General features: G+C 37.8%; 2 protein-coding genes across 2 annotated transcripts in view; one reads left to right on the forward strand and one right to left on the reverse strand.

Annotated features, from left to right (window-relative positions):
* The window catches only part of LOC149260715 (Rubisco methyltransferase family protein), a 111,448-nt gene extending 89,372 nt beyond the window's left edge, over positions 1-22,076 (forward strand). Inside the window, 2 exon segments of the mRNA XM_089420968.1 lie at positions 21,114-21,215; positions 21,321-22,076. Of these exon segments, the coding sequence (XP_089277094.1) occupies positions 21,114-21,215; positions 21,321-21,488 (270 nt within the window). The 3' untranslated portion in view covers positions 21,489-22,076.
* On the reverse strand, positions 789-12,809 carry LOC149260716 (uncharacterized). Its single transcript, XM_089434082.1, has 3 exons — positions 12,742-12,809; positions 1,202-2,522; positions 789-1,078 (listed from the first exon to the last, which is right to left on the reverse strand). Exons 1-3 carry the CDS (start codon positions 12,807-12,809, stop codon positions 875-877), a joined length of 1,593 nt encoding a protein of 530 aa, XP_089290208.1. The 3' UTR covers positions 789-874.
* Positions 22,077-23,407: the final 1,331 nt, after the last annotated feature.

A 23,407-nucleotide genomic window follows, 5' to 3' on the forward strand; every position in this document is an offset into this window, starting at 1 on the left:
ATTCATGAGAAATGGAGAGTGACTCAATCAATCAGGTCATTGAGCCATAATATGAAATAATTGCCTCCTCATTGTAATACTAGGGTTACCGCAGTGCCAATAGAAAGTGACCTTCGACTTCCTCCTTTAAACCAAGCTCTGATACCATGTTGGAAAATCAACAAACGCAGTTTTTTCCAATTATTCATTTCCATTATGAGACATTTACTTGTGATATTATTAATCTTCTTCTTGATCAAGATTATGCTTTTCATCATCAAATAAATGTCAAAACATGATGATCACAACCATAAATAGAGGGACACCAGAGATAGGCTCAAACCAATGTTGCACGAAGCGGGAGCGAAGCGGAAGCGTTTTTTGGAAGCGGGGACGCCGAAGCGTCATTTTCCAAAAATCTAGGAAGCGAAGTGTCCGCGGAAGCGTCTGCTATATATATATATATTTTATATTTTTTTGCATTTATACTCAAAACAAACATCCCAAATACCAAATTAATTGTAGAAGACATGAAAACATGCATATTTTTGCATAAATCAAGATAGATATGGCATCCATGATTCCATTGTAGTTACTAGTATGTACAACAATCATCTATATTCTAGCTATTACAAACATACATCAAATTTTTAAGCATATTATAAAACATAAAACATTTAAGCATATTATAAAACATAAAACATAGAGCATATTATGATTTATCTAGCAAGTGAGCAACTGTCAACATTTGTCATGTCCAAAATTCAAATAACAATGTTTACAAAATATGTCACTTGGTCACCGCCAAGCCAAAAAGGTTCAAAATTCAAATTCACAAGTCTACAAGTCTAATGAGTAATCTATGACAAAAAGTAGTAGATTGTGAATATATCTACTAATCTCTCCTCCTTCCACCACGAATAGAACGTGGTGGCGGGCCTCCACGTGGTGGCAATGAAGAAGATGGTGCCTGTGGAAGTCGTGGCACTGAAACTGATGAAGAAGAACCCCCTGCTGTTGGTGTTGAACCATGGAACCTAGGAACCAAGGGACCAGATGGGGGTGGGGGTGGTGGCATATCAACACGGTCATCATCATCCTAGAATCGCTCAAAAAATTCATGCAAAAAAAAATAACACTAGTTAACAAAAAAGTTAAAAACATGAATTAGAGAAATGCTTTATAAGGGAAAATTGGAAAATTCATACCACAATGGACATACCTGGATAAGAGCATCCTCTAATTGCTCTAATCGCAACACTCCATCCTCCAAATTGGGCTCCTCTGGATTCTTGTCCCAAATCAACAAGTCTTTATTAGACTTTGCATCTTCACAGTAATGGGACAACAATCGCAAGTTGTAATGAACATAAACCAAGCTCTCTGCCCGGTCTAAATTCAACATGTTCCTTTTAACACTGTGGATGAAAGAATAAGAGCTCCAACACCTCTCTGCAGAAGAAGTGTTTACCACCTGTGATAGCACCCGCAATGCCAAACTCTGTAGAAGTGGAGTACCCCCTCCATGCATGTTCCACCACTCAAGAGCAGAAAAAGTTTCTCGATCTTTAATTGCATGCATGCTCCCAAATGGACCAGTGTTGAGCGTATAGTTGCTCACCTGTCTCCGTACCAATGCAGCCTCCTCCTCATCAGGGATTAATTTACTCAATGCAGCCATATATTTTTTGTGAACCTCTTGATCTTGGTGTGGTTTTCTCCTGCTTCCCCCCCCAGGGGCTGGTGTTGAAAGCCATGATGGATGATAGTATTTAGGTGTCAAAACATATGCTAATGCATGCAATGGAACATTTAGCATTTCCCATCGGTTTTCCACCTCTACACGAATATAATTGTACAAGGTGGTATCTCTAGGCTCAACAATGTCTTTAATCTGCCCCAACATGCTATCCATTTGCTCATACACCTCCCCAATTACTGGTCGATCTGAATCTGCAAACTTGATCATGTAATAAATTGGTTTGGTGAATTGCAAAACATATTTAACCTGTCCCCAAAAGTAACTGTCAAGAACAGTGTCCTTGACTGCATTAGCACCATCTATGTCAGTGTTAATTTCATCCCATGTTTCAGCACACACCAGATTAGTTAAAGCTTGTCTCATCTTCACTAGCCGCCTAAAGGTGAGGTAATAACTAGCAAATCTTGTCTTTGCAATTTTAAGCAATTGCAACTTGGAGTAAGTGCCATAGAAGTAGTTTACCCTTGTATGCCCTGTGATGAATTTAATGAGCTGCTTCCCTCTCCTGTAAACCTCAGCAATCCACCCACATTCTTTGTGTTTCACAATATCATGCATCAAAAGGTTCAATGTGTGAACCAGGCACCCAGACCAAAAGATGTGTGGATGAGTACGCTCAATAATTTTTCTTGCTGCCTTACAATTTGCTGCATTATCTGTGATCACTTGAACCACATTATTCGGACCAACATCTTTGATTGATTTCAATAGGAGATCTGCAATGTTTTGTGCAGATGCAGTGATGGAGGAGGAGTCATGACATGCAATAAATACTACAACACTAGAAGAAACACCAAGAACATTTATCAAATGTTGGTTTCTAATATTTGTCCACCCATCTGATACAATGGATACCCCAGAATCTACCCACTCATTTGTAAAACGTGTCAAAGCTCTTTGAACCTTAGCTTTTTCTCTTTCTAATAACACTATTCTAGCTTTCTCATAGTTGGGGGCCTTGTATCCTTTTGGGGCTTCATTGATGGCCTTTACCATTTCATGCCAATAGGGAGAGCGAAGCACATTGAATGGTACACCGCAAGCACAAAGAAAACGGACTATCTTTCCATCCACATCATCCCTCCCAGCAACATTAAGGAAATCCCCTATTGTTCTTCTACCTCCAGAGCTTGCAGAAGTACCATGAGGAGATGAGCAACTACCAAATTTAGAGGTTGCACTTGATTCAGAATGAGTTTTTTGTTTCTTGTTTTTTTGTTGTGCAGCCATCTCTATTTGGATGTATTTTCTTCTTTCTTCAGTTGAAATGTTTGGGCAAATTTGTACCCCCACAGGACCCTTTTTTTCATCACTGTCCAGCACCCCACAAAGATGCCTCCTCAGACGGGTATATGAACCACAATATGGTTTTCCTCCATGACAACCATGAGGGCACACAAATTTGTAAGATCCACCACCCTTTCCCCCATCAAGTTTGGTCACATAGTTAAGGGTGTTGATGTAGCTTTCCCATCTTGTGTTTCAGTGTCCCCTTCAGGTTCATCCCCTTCCTCTTCAAACCCTTCCTCCTCATCATACATTGGGTCACTCCTATTAGGACCATCACCACTGTCCTCTTCTGTTTCTTCCCTTCTATTCCTATTCACCTTTGCCATCATTAAACCCAAGAGTGGAATGATACATAGAAGCCAAAAGAACACCATCTTGGAATATGGATATAGGTGGTGGACAACATGTAAATAAAGGAGCAAGTAGAAACAATGGGAAAGAGTAGGAGAGGGAGGAGAAAAATACAAAAAAATTGTCAAAAAAACAAGGGAGTTTGAACTTACCTCTTTAGCTCTTGTAGATGAAGTCCTCCAAGCTCCTCCTCCTTCTCCTAGCTCCTCCTTCTTCACTCCTCCAAGCTCTCCTCTCTTCTCCTCTCCTTTCCTCTCTCCTCTTATCCTCTCCTCTCTTTTCTTCTCCAACTCTCATAAACTCAAAGTGAGAAAATGAGGAATGAATGGGGGCTTTATTCTTTTCATTCCTCACCTTAACCTCACTCTAACCTCACCCTAACCCACCCCCTTAATGTTGAGTTAACATAACTTAAAAAAAAAATTAAAAAAAGAGTGTCTTTTTCCCTTGCGCGCGCCCTGTTTGGCCGAAGCGTACGGAAGCGTGCGCTTCCTGCTCCGAAGCGCCGCGCTTCTGAGGCCCGAAGCACCGTACGAAGCGCGCTTCGGAGGCATGGAAGCGGCGCTTCCGTCCGGCGCTTCGGAAATTCCAGGAAGCGGCTTAAAAAGCCGAAGCGCCGCTTCCGATGAAGCTTCCTAGGCGCTTCCGTACGGGACGCGCTTCGGAGCTTCGAACCGGGGGGGGGGGGCGCTTCGTGCAACACTGGCTCAAACCAAGGCAAAACCCCTCCAAGGGGAAAACCCACAAGAAAATTTTCTTATAAAATCAAATTCAAAGGAGATTTCCAAAACCAAAATAAGACTCTAAGCTTATTCCAAGATCAACCATCGAGATAATCTCATATATCTTCAAGGGCAGTAACATAGATGGTCCCCACAAAAGGGTTCTTTAAGACATCCTCCTCCACATCCCTTAAAGACCTTTACTTGCACCTTCACTTCTCTCCTAAACCACTGACCCAGAAAAGAGATATACGAGTTCTCTTTTCTGCCAAAGAAGTGCGAAGTTATACCTTTATATACCTTTTCATGTGGCTTTTCAAGCTCACCAAGGCCGACCTAGACTAGCTAGCTGGCTAGATCAATTTGAAGCTTCTAGACACATAAATGACTACAATAATAATTTCTTTCTTTGGTACATGTGCTTCTGAGGGTTCTTTATAATGTAATAATGATCTTTGGCTCATAACAAACCTACAAGTATACAATGGATGCTTTGACCTATTGACCATTGACCCAAGCATGAAACCCATGCTTTATAAATAATTTTCTTTGTTCCTTTTGATCAATACATAGAGATTTCATCATTACACAAGTCAAATGATAATTATGAAGACCGAAACTAGTTACATTCTCCAACAATACTGTCACATGGTGGGACACATATGGCGCCCAGGGCTTTTAGCAAAATTGGCAACAATAGTGCTTTCATGGGTTGTAAATACTTCTTTTGCAGAGAGGTGTTGGAGCACCTATAGCTTCATCCATAATGTGAGAAGAAACTGACTCAATGAAAATTGAGCAGAAAGCTTCATTTATGTGCACTACAACTTGAGGTTGTTGAGTCATTACTGTAAGCGGGCTCGTGATGATACGTCATATACAACTTGGGACAACAACCTAGAGGAAGATAATTTGGAGAATGACACTCTACATCTAGAAGAATTGGAAACAAAACTTTTCAAAGATGAGGATGAAGCAACAACAACCATGCTTAAGCAACTTGTTTTAGGGCTATGCTTGTAAAATTATGGAAATAAGACATGTTAGATGGTAGACTTGATATAAATAAAGGCCTTATTTCATTCTATCATTATTATACAATCATCACACTCTCCTCCCTTTGGGGGTGCACATTAGTTGTTGTCTCTTCTACTTGGCCAAAATGTGATCTTTGTGGTGCATATTGCTCTTGGAGATGGTTTCTTGGGATTTATTGAAGTGATTCTTGTGAGAATTTTGTAAGTTTATTGCATATTTGCTATATTTTGTATGTTATATTTGTGGAGTAGGGTTTCTACATATGCCATGATTGAAATTATTAAATTTACCTAGAAATCTTGCTTATTTGTGATATAATTTTGTTTTCCTTGAATCCTTGAAGAAAACTTTGAGTGTGCATCTCTTAAATTTAAATTTTCCCCTCACAAGGAAGTTGCTAGGGTTTATAAGTGGATGCCTTAGTCATCTCATCGTATTCAACAAAGCCATTCTTGTTGCATTTTCCCTAGAAGACTTCATTTACCCATTTTGAACAAGGAATTAATCTAGGTGGTGTTGATCAAACCCTACTCTTTAATAAATTCTCCATCTTCTCTCTTAAATTCTAGAGATTTAGTGTTAGGATTAGGGTTTATATGAAATATTTCTAAAAAAGTAATTTTCTTTGATTTGTCATTGCTCGTTAAATAGAAATTGTATTAAATAATTATCTAAAAGCAAAATCTATTATAATGTTGCACATTCAACCTTATTTCTGTTGATTTTTGTGTGGCATTGGGAGGTATTCCCACATGCCAAGAAGGCTCCCAAGTTGGCCTAGAAAAATTATGGAAATTAAAATAAAATTCAGTTGAGCTTCTTTCTTGTAGGGCATCAGCGATCGATCACTTTCCTTCTTGGTTCGTCATGTCATTCCTTTCTTTATGGAAAGTGGCCTTCTTGATACATATCTGGACCTTCATCATATAGCTACTTCTTTCCCATCATGCTTCTTTTAGGAATTTCGATCCACCACATGAATGCCAGTTGTACTTGTACTTACAACTCTTGTTCCTGTAGCCCTTACTAGATGGCTCTTCATCATGACATCTTCCTGTAGGTATCAACATCCTGCATTCATGTTGACACATCTCCCAAAGATACCCATTGTCAAGGGTCTCCATCTTTTTCAGACTTTCATCAAAGTCTTCATATCCTTCTGGGAGATTTCGTAGTCAAATCTTATCGGTCTATTGGATGTTGATTGCCTTCATCATGGTTGCATATCTCACGATCTCTTCCTTCCTCGCTCATTCCATTCCACGATCTTTCAATTAGAGTCTCTTAACTGTAGTCAGCCACCTCATACTTCATATGAGGACATATTATGTTGATTTCATCTTAGTGTGACTCTATTCCTTCCTGCATCCTTTTAGAGGAGGAGATCTTTTTTCTCTTGATCATACTTCTTAAGATAGAAGCAATGATCCATGTTACCTGCAACCATATGACATGACATTATAATATTAAGCACAATCATACATACCTTATTTTACCTTCAGGTCATCGAGGCTTCTTCCAACAGCTTCCTTGATTGAAAAGATCTTCAATCCCTTGATCTGCTTCATGTCATATCATCATCTCATGGATTCCATATGTTGGAGTTCTTGTTGAAACACTTGCTTCCTCTCTAGATTAGTGAACCCTACGATGAGGATTCCATCAGAGAATTTTGAGGATCTTGTATATCCCCAGTTGGAAGATGTTTCATTTTTGACTTGATGTATGATGAGCCTTATATGACTCCTTTCTGTCCTTCAATGTCCACTGAGGTTCCCAAGAGCTATATATCCTACATGTTGTCTGCCAAGGATTTTTGTCCTTCATGATCCTTATGAAGATGTTATGAGTTACGAGCTCCTGTTTCTAATGCTTTCATGATGCCATGTTACATCTTATTATCATTGTCATATCTTTTAACACAATATTTAGGAGCTTATGATAGGACCCTTTTGTGAGGGATACTATCTTACTTATAGGAGAGATATGTTACTCCCTCTTTCCTTGGCCCTTTTTTTCAACTTCCTCCATATTTCAGTGATATGAGCTTCCAAAATATTTCTATAGCATTGAATCTTAGCTATACTTATTTTGTCTTGCTTGAGGATCAACCTTGCATTTCCTTTCTGCACAAGGTTGAGTTCTTTTAACCTTCAATATTTTTGCCATCAACTTGTCTTTCTCTATCTAGCATAGAGACCACAAGTTGTTGAATGGGGTAACCTTCTTGTTCACGGACATTTGTTACCTTGCCTATTAGTTAGAACGATAATGATTATCTTCCTTCCTAGATCTTGTAGATGGGATCTTATGAAGATATACTACATCCTTGATACCCTTTTACTTTCATGAAGAATATGTGACCTTCTTCATTGCATCTTTAGAGAATGAGTTTATCACCTACATCACTTTGATGTCTCCAATATTGCTATTTTAGGGGATCTTTCATAAGCATCCCTTTCCATAAATTTAGAGGAGGCCTATTGATATGTTTAATGACTTCAGCGACTTAGAGGACTATGTCTATCATCCTTCTTCATGCAAGGAATCTTAATGGTCCATCCAACCTATAGATGTCCTTGCAATCATGAAGTCATTTAACCAAATATATAAATTGAAAAGATACTTACTTTTCATGTGAAGATGAAATCTTTACCGTGATTGCTTTGATGATGGTTGAAGTAAATGAATTGATGCTTCCTCTTGTTGAGATCCTTGATGTAATGGTATGAAGCTTGCCTTCTTGTCTTCAAGTTTCTTCGACTTATACATCTGATTCTTATGATTCGCAACCTGTTGATGAACTTGAGGTAGCATTGTTTTGCTATCACATAAGTGGATTATGGAACCTTGAAGTATGCAACATTGTGTAGAACCATAGAGTCTTGATGTTGCTTTCCATGATGATCATTTTATGGTATTGAGATCCATCAAAGAACAACTTCATTCTATATTGAGATCCCTATGGTATGACATAGACTAAGACTGTGAGAGGCATCGAAACTGCTACCATGAACTCGGGTTCTGAGTACTTGTGATTGAAACTTCATTTTTGACAAAAGCCTTTGCTGTTGTGGGCTAATCCTTTAATCTTGACAAAGCTCTTGCTTTGATGCCCTTCTTGAAGACTAGTCCTTATATGTCTCTTTTGTTGCCCTTCCTTTTACTTTAGCACCTTAGCTCTGATTCCATGTTGATGAATCTAGGGCAAGTAGGATTGATGTGATTCTTCTTAACTTGATAACTATTTGTGAGGCATTTTAATTTTCTTCTTAGCATAATCTTCTTTTTGACATTATTAGAATGTGTGTTTCTTATTTCATCAAATAGCTACCAAAACCAAAGAGACAAGAACACAAGATGTTTGGCTTTCTGCCAGGGCCAAAACCTCTCCCTCTTGGAGAGGAAAACCTGCACACAATTCTTCTTATAGAGATTCCATTTGACGAATACCAAGACCTTGACCCTTGACCTACTAAGCCACTCCAAGACCAAGACACCAATCCTCTTCACTGCTGAGATTATCATCTTCACTGCTACTTTACCGAGGTCATCTTTGAGATCATCATAGCTATGCCATTATCGAGATCATTACTGTGCATTTACTGAGTTTATCACTGTACATTTACTGAGATCATCATTGAGATCATCACTGCATATTTCCTGAGATTATCACTGTGTAATTACGAAGATCATCACTGTTCCTACGAAGTCTATCTACTGAAGCTGCACCGAGATCTTCTATTATGATTATGCCTTTGTAGTTATATCTACATTACGGTCATGAACTCACTGTGTCATGATTATAACTGCATCCAGAACGTGAGACAAGGTGTGTTTGCCAAGATCCTTATCATCATACTTACGCCTTGACTGTGACTGTTCTTATAGAGTATTCTGAGTGTGTATCCCTTCATCGTTAAAGATACCGAGACCATGACTTCATCTTATAAGTATGTCGAGACAGAGATACTGTGATTATAGTTATGCCGAGAGTGTAATATAACAGATGTGTCGAGACTGTAGTAGGATCATTGTGATCCTCTCCATCATGAATGATTGTGCTGAGACTGCAATTGTGCCACTGCAAATATCCACGAAATTTCAGAGACCTCGAAATAGTGTCCTCCTGTAATACGAATTACAGACTCCTGTACCCATCGAATTAATTCAGGAAGTCCGAGTTTCTCCTCTGTACTGTACCCACGAAAATCACAGAGGAATCTGATTTTCCTGTCTCTGTTTTGCACAGACCCTCACTGGGTATATATAGTGGTTTCGTCTCTATAATTAGCCGACTTGATCAAGTGAACTGTTGTGTAAGCCAACATGACTTCTATTTAATTCATTTGCTGGCCGACGTGAAGAGGATTGTGCTTGTCATTACTGGAGGGCTGTTAGACACCATTTTACAGACTTGTATATATTACATATATGCTCAAGAAGAGCTCTTTACATATGACTTTGACTCTTTGACTTTCCTAGACCTATGGAATGAGCAAGAAAATCATTCTTATAATTTTACAAAAATAATATTTCTTTTTCTTGACAAGTACAAAGACCAAAATTACATTTGTAAACACTGAACCTAGTTACATTTTCTTCAACATCATGTAGGCTCAAAAAGGACAAGTCGATCCCACCATGAAAGGGTGTGTCCCTTGGGGTAAATGCACCTATTCAACTTGTATATATGAGGATGATGTGACACTCCATTTGTGTTGATTTTTAATGTACCTTGGACAAGTGGTTTCCCATGGGTTAGTCTCTAGTTAGGGAAAAGTGTCCAAAATAATGCTTTTCCTAAGTGTGACTTTATAAAGTGAAGGTGACTTTATAAGTGGTAAAGTCAATGTTAAATTATAAAGTGAAAAGTGACTTTAGACATAAAGTACAATGTGGGTACTTTATTTAATGGGTGAGTTAAAAAATAGAAAGTGAGAATTAAATGTACATTTATTCTCATCCCTTGATCTAAATGAATATGAGCCATTAGATCTTAGGGTTGCCCAAAAGTCATTTAGGGAAACAAAAGGGGAAAGAAAAGAGAGACTGCATTCATTTTTCATGAGCAGATTGGAGAAAGGAGGCTGAGAGCTGGAGAAAAGTTCTAAAGGAGAAATTTGTTGCAACAAGCTGAAGGAGTGATTTCTGGGCAATGTTGTGCATGGAAATCAAGGCATAGAAGACATCAGAAGGTATAGTACGGACAACATTGAACGCTGTGAGATGTTTCATTGTGTTTTGTTGATGATTGCTTTACCACAAGTTTCATAACCACTGTTGCCCACTACGTGTCAACGACCCATAGTAGTACACCCCCTTTTTTCGCAAAAGGGATAGTGCCTGATTGACGTGTCATTGAACGCTGTGAGATGTTTCATTGTGTTTTGTTGATGATTGCTTTACCACAAGTTTCATAACCACTGTTGCCCACTACGTGTCAACGACCCATAGTAGTACACCCCCTTTTTTCACAAAAGGGATAGTGCCTGGTCGATGTGTCTATGCCGTCCAACCACCATCATCAGTTTCACTTTCAAGATATTATGTAAAACCTTTTTGCATGTGTATAATGTAAATAATCTCAGCAGGTCCGTGTCATGTATGTAATTGCCTAGGTAAACCTACTTTTTTGGTGACGATTTACATTTTGGGAGGTTTTTTGTCTCACTGATCCATTCTCGGATGGTCGGTCGAGTTTTTCTTTAGTCTTACCCCAGAGCCAGAATGGATTTTGTCACTGGGATTTTAGGTGAGTCCTAATGTTCTAGATCGAGTCTATGTAAAAGTGATTTGGGAATAATCCTAACTATTTGGTTATGTTATTTTATTACAAATTGCTTGGTTTGTTGGATTATATTTGTGTCGTAGAAATGGGTAGTCTGTGAGGGTCTTTTACAAATGGGTTTTCCCCTTTGAGATGTAAAAATATGAAAATCATGATGTAAAGTGTCTTGAGGGTTGGAAAAATAATTTATCCCCTCATAGGTTAATTAATTAAATTTTATGGCCAGAAATTAATTAAAATCCTAAGCGATAAATTTAATTAATTCTAGGTTCAAGGTAAATTTAAATTCTCTGAAGGAAAAATTAGTCGGTCCTTAAAAATCAAAATTTAAAAGGTCTCGGGACTAAGGCAAATTAATTATTTTTGCTAAATTTTAAGTCTTTGGTCCTTGGGGTTAAGTCAAAGTCAAAATTTTGGGGAAATTAATTCAAAAACTTAATTTTTGAATTAATTAAAATGCATTTAATTGAAAAATTCGAATTTCCTCAAATATTTAAATATTTTTACGGATGAGATTAAAAGAAATTTTGATCTTCATCAACGGTCGAGATTGCTTTGACGATGATCACTCGTACTAGCTGTTGGAGTATTTATCTTTAAATAGGAGGTCATTTGTTAGTCAATATCTATGACTTTTGAGTCATGTGCTAAGTAAAAAGCTCTCGTGTAATCTTTTTTAAATAATAAAGAAAGACTTTGGGGTTAATCTTCGCCAATGTTATTCTTCATGGAAATACTGTAAGATGTGTCATTTTTCATGTGTAAATTTTTTTTTAGCCATTGATAGTAGTTTCTAAAGAGTGATTTCAGTACAGGTATCTTGCTCAGTCGTTGGGGTTTGAATAATAATCTAAATTCTGAACGTAATAGCATGTGTCTCTATTTGTCTGAGTTTTATTATTGTTTTCTCGCTCTATTTTGATGGCTGAATTGAGTTTTGCAAGAAATTCTTGATTTTTAGATCATCGGGCGTTCGGGAAAGTTTTCAGTTGGACCAGCCAACTCCCGATCCGTGTTTTCTGAAGGGCCCAGCTTAATTTGATCTCGAGTTTATCATAAGATTTTTATTGGTGATGCACGAAGGGTTTTGAGCTAAGCACCTCCTTTAAAGTTCAAAAAAATTAATTTTTTATGTTGGACTCATACTCCTCAGATTTGATAGATCTACCATTATTGTACATAGATCTGTAAATTATTTTTGGTTTTCTGACTTGGGTTTTTCCGGGTTTTAGTTTTATCATTGTATATATCGTTTGGGTGTTTTTTGTTGTTGTCTTGCAACCACAGATCTGAGGAAGAAATCTATATAGAGTCCAGATCTAGGCCCTGGAGGGTAAGATATGGATCTCTAGAGTTCATCAACATCATTTTGCAGGAAAATTATCCAGTCTTTTGCAGTCCAAGGGTTTTAAATTTTTTAAATCTGGAAATGATTTAACGAGGGTTTTCGTTGATAAATCTGAAGCATAAAAATACATTGGTATGAAATTCGTTTTTTCTGGTTTTATCTTAAGTTTTGGGCTACAATTTCTTTGCTGCCCAGGGTTTTCTAAACATAAAATTTCGAATTTGTTTTTACTGTCTACATCTTGGGGTTTTCTGGCAAATTTTGAATTTTTTTATTGTCTACATTTGGGTTTTTTAAATCTGGAAAATTTTGGGTTTCTTTTTACCCTTGTTTGCTTGCGTTTTTTATCTGCCTACATTTCTTCTCACTGACTAAACCCTGCAAACCCTCAAACGCTGGCCTAAGTCTGCTGCAAAATCCACCGTCGGTCCAACTCCTCATCCCCTGCACGCTGCCATACCTGTACGTTGCCTCCATCATCCTTCTGCCCGCGGTCTCCTTATCCACCTTCATCAAATCTGCACCCATTGCTACAACTCTTCCATTGCTGCCCGCATCTGCTCCCTTTGCTCTCGCTCAACCCGTCCTCCCTTTGCGGTTGCCTCATCTGGCTCCCCAGGCGGTGGCCATTTTCTGCTACCTGTTCGCGCTCCTTTCTCCTATGCTTTGCCTACAAACCCTGTGATTTCTGTCACCCCTCCATTCCTACACTAAACCCCTGTTGTCATTCGTTGCTCCATTCTCCCCTTCGAATCCCCTTGACCCCTGCGTCCATTCCTCACTGCAGCTCCATTTCTCCATCTCCCATGCAGTCTTCGTCCCTTTCCGTTGCCTTCTGGCCGACTTTTCTTCCCTCCACATAGCCATCACTCCTTACTTGAGCGTAGTCTTCTTCTCTCCTTTCCTCCACTAGACCTGCAGATACACACAACAAACAAACACTTCGACCCTTTTTTTATTTTTATTTTAGCTTGTATGCACGTAAGTTATGGTTAGTATAGTTTTCTTTTCTTTTATTTTTTGTTTTTCATTTGAATTTACTTTTGTTTTTTTACATTTTTCAATCTTCATTTTTTTATGGTTTTGATTTTATTTTGATTTTTATTTTAAAAAAGCATTAAAGAGCCTAAAAAATTAACAAAATTAAAAAATAAAAAATCTAAAACATTTAAATTTTTTAAAAATCATAATTTTTTTTAAATTTTTTTAAATATATATATTTTGTGACGTTGGGATTGAGAATAAAATAAACTAAAAAGGGATTTGTGATTTCACATTTAATATTTTAATGTGGCCTATGGCCCATTAAAATTTTAATTTTTAACCCTTTGATTCATTTTTCCGTCACATTAAAAGATTTTGATTTCTTCATTTACCATTAAAACAATTGTTTAAAGAATAATTCAAAATCTAATTTGAAGTTCCTTAGTGTTATTTGGTGATTAAATGCATTTTTGTGATTTCTCTATTGTCAAGGTGCGATAAATGTTTAAAAAATCATATTGACTGTTGGAGAAAGATAATTTTGCTAGATTATCCTGTATGATAAAGTTTTGGGCATTTTATAATTAATTGTTCATGATCATTGCTTTGCTACATTATAAACTGCTTTTGGTGACTTGTTATTATTTAGTCTTTGGTTAAATCACATTAAAGGCACTGGTCTTTAGTCATTTATATCTTGTGATTGTGTCTTATTTTTCTATTGATCGAGACTTGCTTTAAATTCATCAAGTTGTTCATCCTTAAAATCTCCTAGAGCCCATGTTCCACAGGCTACCCTCATCCATTCAACTTAGGGACTACCCCCCTTGACTTATCTAGGAGAGAGTCTAAACAGAGTGAGTAAGGATTAGAGTGACAGACCTTACTCTGAGCATTGTCTCGGTGCCTAAACACTGTGCGACAACAACTACCATAGGGATTGACTTCAAAATGAAGACCATCGAATTAGATGGAAAACAAATCAAATTATAGATTTGGGACACTACTGGTCAAGAGCGCTTCCACACTACATATTATCAATGGGAATTTTTCTGATATATGATGTCATAAATGAGTCATCATTCAACATTTTCAATAGATCTGTACACCTCTTTGATTCGTCCACCATGGGATAACTTGCCCTAAAGGAATTATACAAGGACTTGGTGTTGATACTAGCTTATTGTTAAGCCTTTGGTGTGACTAGATAAATCAATGAATGGCTTGCTAAGCCTAATCCGCAGGATGAAGAAACAAAAGGAATCTAAGCTTGATAAGATTGCATATGGATTCATTACGGAAAACAGGATCAAGAGGGAGTTGACAATTCCCTACAACACTCAACAATTTCTTCCTTAATCAAGAGATAAGTACTTCATATCTTTCTCCCTTGATTATTGTTATTTTTCCTTGGTGAACCTCTTGTCTTTGTACTTTTTTTGCTTGGTTATATTTGTTTCTTGCATGGCCTCCTGAATGAAACTTGTAGGTTCGTCATGAAGGTTACCATGGCAATGATTATGGCAGTAGATGGCAACATCAAGAAGAACAAAGCAAGGCTTGTGACAAGAGGGTTCTCCTAGTAAGAAGGAGTGGACTATAACGATATCTTTTGCTCCAGTCTCCGATGGATAGCTTCTTGTATGACCTAAGGGCTCGAGCATAAAACTCAACAAGAGTGATTGGTGTTCGAAAGGAAGAAATTGTACAGTGTTAGGACATCTTGGATTGTGCCAGATGACAGGAAGAGCTTCCATTTTTGAGGGGGGTAGATCGTTAGGCAGAGTGGAAGGAGCAACATTCCTAAAGGATGTCATGAGTTGAGATTGTCAAGATGTTCAGAGACAAAAGGTCTCTAGGAGCAGTATGCCTTCTTTGAGGATATCATGTCAAATACTAGGACTCTCTTACATGATAGAGGAACCAACAATAGCAGAAGGACTTGCTTACATGACAAAGGGAGCAACAAAAACATAAGGACTTGCTTACGTGATAGAGGGAGTACTAGTGGCAGAAGGACTTGCTTATGTGACAAAGGGAGCAACAGTGGCAGGAAGATTTGCTGCCATGACTGAGGAAGCAGCTAGGACTACCACAGGAAGACCTGCTTCAATGTCAAAGGAAGTTGGCCTCGGAGATTGAAATGAAGGATTTTGGCAGATACGCTATTTCTTGGGATTGGAGATTCAGATTTGGTGGATCACACGATTTACATGCAGTTAATTGGATCCTTGATGTACTTGGTTCACACTAGGCCAAATATTTGCTTTGCCATGAGCAACCTGAACCAATTTATGGTTGAGCCGAGGCATGTACAGTGAATGGCAACAAAGCATGTGATACCTACGTTGTATAGTTGGATGTGGTTTGAGATATGTCTTAGGAGGTCAAGTGAGGCTGCAAGAATATACAGATTTTCAGAGGTAGAGTATGTCGTAGCCAATATCACAAGTCATGAAGTAGTGTGGCTTCAGAAGCCATAAGGACATGGCCGGGTTACTTTATCCGAGACATGATGCAAAGAGGAGCAACAGAGCTCTAGTACACATCCACAAATGAGAAAATTGTCGACATACTTGAAAGATGAGGTTGGTATGATGCTGAATGTCACCCTCATTGGGAGGGAGTGACGAGGTCTTTGCAGGATTGGGAAGACCATTGCCTAAAGCCATAAAGGACTTTGGCTGGGTCATAGAGGACATTGACTAGGGGATATGGGCACATTCACTTGAGAAGTTAGAAGGAATTGGTTTCCAGAAATATTTGGCTAGGTCATAAAGGACTTTGACTAGAGGCAATAGACGTGATTCACCTGAAAAGTCATAAGGAAATTTGGTTGGGTGAATGGTCCAAGGGCAAGTTCTCTACTGATAATCTATAAGGACTTGGCTAGGTCATAAAGGACTTTGACTAGAGGAGATAGATATATTTAGCTAAGGAGCCATAATGGACTTTGGCCAGAGGTAAATGGCGTTGGATACTCACGTGCATGTGAGGAGTTACATTGCCCACTCCAGGACAGTTATCTATAGACATGCATCCATAGGACAAGCTCATAAACTTTTCTTATGGAAGGGAAATTTCAGCTTAAAGGAAAATTTGTTGCAGCCAAGGAGAATACCTCTCTCTCTAAGAGGGAGTGTTGATTTTTGTGTAGCATCAAGTATTCTCGCATGCCAAGAAGCCTCCTATGCCGGCCTAAAAAACTTATGGAAATTAAAATAAAATAAATTTTATTTTTGGGTTTCATGTAGGCTCCAAAAGGACAAGTTGGCCCCACCATGAAATGGTGTGTCCCTTGGTGTAAATGCAGCCATTCGACTCGTGTATATATATATATATATATATATGATGTGACACTTCATTTGATCACTCACTCATCATCATCTCTCTTCTATATTAGCCACACATGGGAGCATATAGAGAATGAATTTGACTAAAGTTTGGACATGGATTTTTGGCACAAATTTCTAGGCAATTTGGATTTGTAAATTGCTGAAGAAAATTTCTCTTAGAAGAAGAGTTGCTGGGTTTTCCCATGGAAAACTTTGTTGTCTCTATTGTGCATGGATGTCTCTTTATGATCTTACTGTTTTCATTGCATTACTCTTGAGATTTTCTTTGTATAATTGCTCATTGATATCAGAGACATCAAGATCAATTGATAAATTGGTTTCTACTGTTCATCTTGTAAAAAATTCAACAATTTCTAGGGTTGACCTCATCATTCTATTGCTGATATATGCATGTTTCAGCCACTCCATTGAAAAATTTAGATCCTTCATATCTAATTGAAAGTCTTGATCCTTTGTTGATTTACCATTGTAAGACTTTTTGTGCTAGATGTTATATGACATTGTGCACCTCGTCATTTGAAAATCTACAATGCTTTAACTTATAACAACACTTTTATTTGCTTTAGTGGTCTAAGGATAGAGTGCTTGGATGTTGCTGAATATTATCCAAGTCATCCAGGGTGTGTCGGTAGTGGTACCCTGTCCCATCATTAGACCTCACTCATCACTTTGATCCATTCTTATTGAATATCTTTTAGGTGATCTGTTTAGAAAAGCCTCACTTATGGTGCAAACACCACTAAATAGTTGGAGAAAGGTTGCTGAGGTGACAGTGGTAGCCGATCTCTTGTTGACATGTTGTCCTAATGTCTGGATCCACCTAGTGAGGCTCTGCACTAGGCCTACTAGATTTTCCGACAACAGGTTTTGTGTTGTAATCTTTTTGTGGACTTGGGGGTTCAATTCAGGCGGCCCCTCGTCAGCTTGCAACGCATTCTCCATCCTTGTCTTTAACAAGGGATATGGCTCCCTTGCCCTTATTGAGAAAGTCTTTTTAGAAACATTTCTAGGATATCTTGTCCAAAATGTGCCTCTTGGACATGATCATCAAACCCATTTTCCTTTATTATTTCAAGGTATGGGGATTGAGTTTGCTTCAAAGACATTGGTCTCGAAGGAGAGAGTTTAGATCTCCCACCATAGGCACATGATTTGGTGCAGCCCATTGTCCTAGAAATCCACTAGGCTAGGAAGGATAGAGTCTAAACCTTCCCCTTTAGGTGTATCATCCAGCACTAACGGTTGACTGATTTCAAAGTGATCTCTTTCCTTAGTAGAGCTTGGGTCTTTAGAGATTTGACTTTTGGTAGGGATTGGTATCCCTGACAAGGCCCCTAGAGTGAGTTTCTTGTTGGTTTTTGGTTACATCAGTGAGTGGCCATCTTACCAGATTGCCTCCATTCTTTCAAGTACTTAGTAGAGGCTCTAGGTCACTTCCAAGGTCCTACTGTCTAAACATGCTCTGAACTGCGTAATCAATGAGAACATTTACAGACAGTATTTATGTCACTTTGATTGTACCTATTGAGGGTTTTGGTGTAGGAAGCCTTAGGTGACTAATGCCCTCGTGATCTCAAATAAACAAGTAGATCGCTGAATTTAATTAACGCTGAAATTAAATTTCAGACCGTAGCATCAATCACTCATAGCTAGAAATTAAAATGCAAAACATAAAAATTAATTTCACATACACATAGGAAATTACTCCTTCAAATCAGCGTTTCATTCCTTCAAAAAAATTTACAGGGAACCTCCACACACTGCCCAAGAAAACAGTATGCACAGATACCAAAACATGCCCCGAATTGCTGAATTTAATTAACGCTGAAATTAAATCTCAGACTGTAGCATCACTCACATTGCTAGAAATTAAAATGCAAAAGCATAAAAATTAATTTCTCATACACATAAGTAATTACTCCAAATCAGCTTTTCATTCCTTCAAAAAAAACTTACAGCGAACCTCCACACTGCCCAGCAAAACAGTATGCAGCGACACCAAAAAATGTCCCCAATTGAGCTTATACAGCTTGCTGGAAAACCCTGAAACAGGAGAAAACTGCTGTACGATCTGTGGGACAGACTGTAAAGCATGTGGGACATGTCTGTACAACTGTATGGAGTTCCGTATCCATATACAAGAATGTACAGAGTGCTGTCTCAAACTACATGCTTCCCTGGAATGCATCTTCCAAATGTGTGTGTAAACACCTCTAACTTGCTTTGTGTTTGTAGTTTTAATAGAGAATCTATTTTTAAGATTACTCTTAGTCCTAGTCTAAGTACAATTTTATTGTCAACAGCTAAAAATAATACTTCCACTTTTTCCTAAAGTGAATTACAAATAATTACTTCTCGAAAATTAGAATTATTTTTCAAAAATATCTCAAACTACTTACATGTTTACACTGAACATGTGCCGAAGTTCCTATCCGAGCTATATAATTCTCAATTCTTGGCCCAATGATGACCTTTTCTTCCAAGCATTTATTAGAAAAAAGAGAGATCAAAGAGCGATTATACACAACACAAAACACACATTGTGATACTTTTATTGATCACTACAGGTACAAATATATAAGACATAAATCATTGATTTCGACACATCTAGATCATAACTACAACTCATTCATTGGAAACACCAACTTCTAGACTGACACCTCATAACTCCTAATGACAACTATACATGACATGGAAGCATTACTTCCAACACCCTCCCTTAATGCTTACATGAAAAACATTGAAAACTCATATTACAACAACAAAGATAATATCTGTCTGACTGGTCTTCATTAGCACTCACATCCACTCTAGAATCTTGCAAACACCGCTCTTTCACCACCACATCTTCGAGCTATCACTTGCCCTCCATTTAAAGCATAACTGCGTCTGATCATTGTTGATGAATTTTGCAAGATCAACAATATTGACACCTCGGCTCGTCGGGGCTTCCGCAATAAGAGTCGTGAAGTAATGAACCATCCTTTGGACCAACCACCATCTGTCGGATATTTCGCTTTTGGCTATCCATCAGTTTCTAGGATAGAGGTCTGGATACTAAATGTGCTTAAAAGTTGATCAAACAACTTGACCTTACTAACACACAATAATTGATGTTTCGGACACCGGGGCTTCCAGTTTAAGAACCACTAACCCTTTCTATAACCTATAAAAACACAAACACCAACCGCCAAAACATACAAGACAAAATCAATCACTGCTCTTTATTGATCTGTGCAGATCAGATCAGATCAAATATAATAATAGTAACTTTGCATATTGGTATTTGCCATCAGATCTGCAGCGTTTGGATCTCGATCTCTGGATAAACAATACCACAATATTTTATTAGTTCAGATCTAGAATGAGAAATGCCAACATTCTACCTGCATGTTGTGGCTGTACATCTTGCACCATCTGATAATCTTGAGAACCACCGTTTAAAATATTTTGACATTACTCTCAATTGTAGATCCACACTAGATCAAACCAAATCTATGCTGATCCAGCTTCTTCACAAGCAGATCTCCTATTCTCTTACAAAGATTTGTCCAAAATGGAATTTCACAAATCAACAACACTGAATCTTCACAATTCTCCTTTGCATGCAACTATCCACAATTCACAGACAAATCAAATATTCACACAAACAATAGATCAAACACTATTAAACTAATTTATCTACAAAGGAGTATCATGGCTAAAATTGCATGATCTCAGCCCCTGTCACGAAATAGTCAGGGCTCAACCAGCTTTGATACCATGTTACAAAAATGAAAGAGAGCAGAAAGCGATTTCACGCAACACAAAACACACGTTGATACTTTTATTGATCACTGTAAGTACAAATACATAAGACATAAGTTACTGACTTCGACACATCTAGATCATGACTAGAACTCATACATTGGAAACAACAACTTCTAGACTGACTCCCCGTAACTCTTAATAACAACTACACATGACATGGAAGCATTACTTCCAACAGCATGACATGGAACTTGGAAGCATTACTTCCAACAGCATTTTCTGGAGCTGAGAGATGGCCTTATTGCCAAACCTTTGTATATGTGCAGATAGTGGATGCATGCCCCCCCGTATTCCCTTTGGTCAGTTCCAGGTGGGCTCTCATTGACTTAGGATTGAGAGTGATCACTGCATTTCACAGTTAGACAGGGTTTGACAGTGGTGCCAGCTACAGGAGACACCATATTAATCAGGGATTATTTTGACAGTGCTTTTGACAAATTTCATGGTTTCTTTAGAAGTCTGCATTTCCACACCTCGTCAGTTTCAAGTTGCAGATTGATGACATAAGCAACTTCTACCGATGATGTCTTTTGTTGGCAATTGCAGACTGATTAGTTTTGTATAACTTGTTGCTGGTTCCTACCAGTTTTCCAGGGCATCAATTAACATGCTGTTAAAAATGTAGCTGGTAAATAGCAAACTTCTCCACCTTGACCAACTAACATTTTGATATGTGGAGCAGGTAAGCCCATGTACAGAAAGAGCAGTTTTGGACCAGTTATCCAGATACTTCAAAGAACGACTTGCGGGTTATCCAACAACTGCTATCGAAGATGAAATAGTGGTAAGAACGCTGGTTTTCCTGTTTATGACGACTCTATCTCAATGCCCTCAAGTATATTCAAACTATAAAAGATTGCTCATATATGATGTATATGTTCTGCATTAGCTTGCGGATCCGACAACAAACGCAAAAAGGAAGGTGGCAACGCAGTTGGTATTAATAGAGAAGAAAATGCTGAATTCATGTCTAGCAGCAGTTAATGAAATAATTGATCAGCTACCTGATCTTGCTGTGACTCCATGTCCAAGTCCTTACAGTCCTATAATGAAATGATTGTTGTTTGGGATCTAATTGTGACATGTCATGCAGTAAGGGCCTTGCTGTAGGTCATTTCATCCTGTAAGTAACGTCCTCCATATAAGAATTTCGTCATGCTTTTTCATGCTGAGGTTTTGGACTAAAACTGAACAACTCATAGGAATATTTATGTAGGTTTAGATAGTTCTTGCTTTCCCATATTGCAGGTCCATATTCTAACAACAGATATCCAGAGGGTTTGTTTTTGGCTGAAGTCTTGGAATATAAAGCTTCCTCTACGTACAGGGATGTTTTCCTTAATATGCACATTGCAGTTAATGGAAAGGTACAAAGATATGCAAGTGAATTTCCTGAAAGAAGTGGAGAATAAATGATGACCCAATGCTTTGAAATGTTGGTGGTGAAAACATTAGAGGAATCATTTTCGTTGGAGTCGAAAAGTTTTCACGAGGTACTGGTGGAAAGAAACCATCGATTTCCTCTAGTATTCTATTTCTAGAAAAGATTGAAATATGTATCTTTGCCTATTCATATATGAGGTCCATTTCAATCTTCTTGTAAAGATGGATATTCTAATAATACCATGTTTGCTTGTATATGAAATTTGCTTTCGTCTCTTAACGGCATGGAACACTACATGGGGAACGAGATATTTATTTCATCTTGGTGAACAGTACACTCTTAAGGGTATTCATTGGACTAACACTGCCAAATAAACTATAACTAAATGCTATTTTGCAAATGCTGCTATAACAGCGTGATTAAAGTAAATTTCCCATCACATGCTATTTGAGAATAGGTTTCTTAATAAAAAATACTGAGAGAGAGTTGTGATCCGTTGAAAATTTGTGAACCGCTGCTACGATATGCCCATCCCTTATCCATGTTCAAAAGCATAGCACAATTGATAGAGAGATGCCGTTTTGAGGAATATGATGACCAATCAGTGATGTCACCCTCCCTCTTCAATCAATATGAGTACCTTTAGACCATGTCTAAGGATGACTTGGAGATGTTTGTGGCAAGAGGTTTCTTTCGAAATCTTCGGTAAAGTAGGGTAACCTTAAATGAAGAAGACAGCTTTCTTAACCTTTATAATTGATCTTCTATATTGCATTGCATATAACTCCTTGGACACAAAAATATATCAAGAAACACCTTAAAGTAAGAGCTATCTTCATATGGGATGGTGTTAGAGCAATCTATTTGAGTTTCCTCTCAATTCTCATCGTAGGTGGATGCTAAGTAACAAACTGTTCTTTAGATAATTTACTTGGTTATGATAATTTACCAATGATTTTTTAAAACATACTTATTATAATTATAAATATTGAAAATAGAAGAAAGAATAATTAAGTAAAATAGTAGTGAAAAATAAAAAGAAGGGAGAACAAACACTAGTTTGTCCATTGGGAAATTGGGAAATTGCAATCTATGGGAATACTAAACCATAAATTTAGCTGGCATGTTGAGATTGTGTTAGAGCTTGAAGGACAATTCTAGGAGTATTAAATTATAGATCATGAATTTACATAATAACTATACTCTCAAATCCAAGGGGTTAGTTTCGCTAGATGTTGCCGATGTTGTTGTGTATTTGGCTAGTTCTATATCAGCAAGTTCCTAGTTCAAATTCCCCTAGATGAAGTGTACTAATTTATGTTGATAGGCTTACTAGGGATGTCATCCATGAATCTAGGGAAGTATCCTTTAAGTTCCCTCCCCAACCAAGTTTTTCCTTTGGAAAGAAAACTACCTTCTCAAAGGATTTTCATTGAATGTCTTTCTAGTTAGCAAAGGTTAGTGGAACCTAACCTTTATGAAGATCACAAATAAGATGTGGTCCTCACTTGAAGGCGTGTTACAACATATCATATACCTACATGATCTTGACATGGAAACAATCTGTAAATTAATAGGTTTTGTATTAAACT

The sequence above is a fragment of the Pinus tabuliformis genome, chromosome 6, assembly GCF_031772625.1.
Source record: "Pinus tabuliformis cultivar Carrire ecotype Pingquan chromosome 6, CPIR1, whole genome shotgun sequence".
In the NCBI taxonomy this organism is placed as follows: domain Eukaryota; kingdom Viridiplantae; phylum Streptophyta; class Pinopsida; order Pinales; family Pinaceae; genus Pinus; species Pinus tabuliformis.

Coding starts and splice junctions, on each gene's coding strand:
- LOC149260716 (XM_089434082.1), bottom strand. CDS start 12,809: ATGGGTGCAGATTTGATGAAGGTGGATAAGGAGACCGCGGGCAGAAGG. Junction 2,523..12,741: donor ATGATGGAGGCAACGTACAG/GTATGGCAGCGT, acceptor TGTTTCTTCTAG/TGTTGTAGTATTTATTGCAT. Junction 1,079..1,201: donor TAGAGGATGCTCTTATCCAG/GTATGTCCATTG, acceptor GAGCGATTCTAG/GATGATGATGACCGTGTTGA.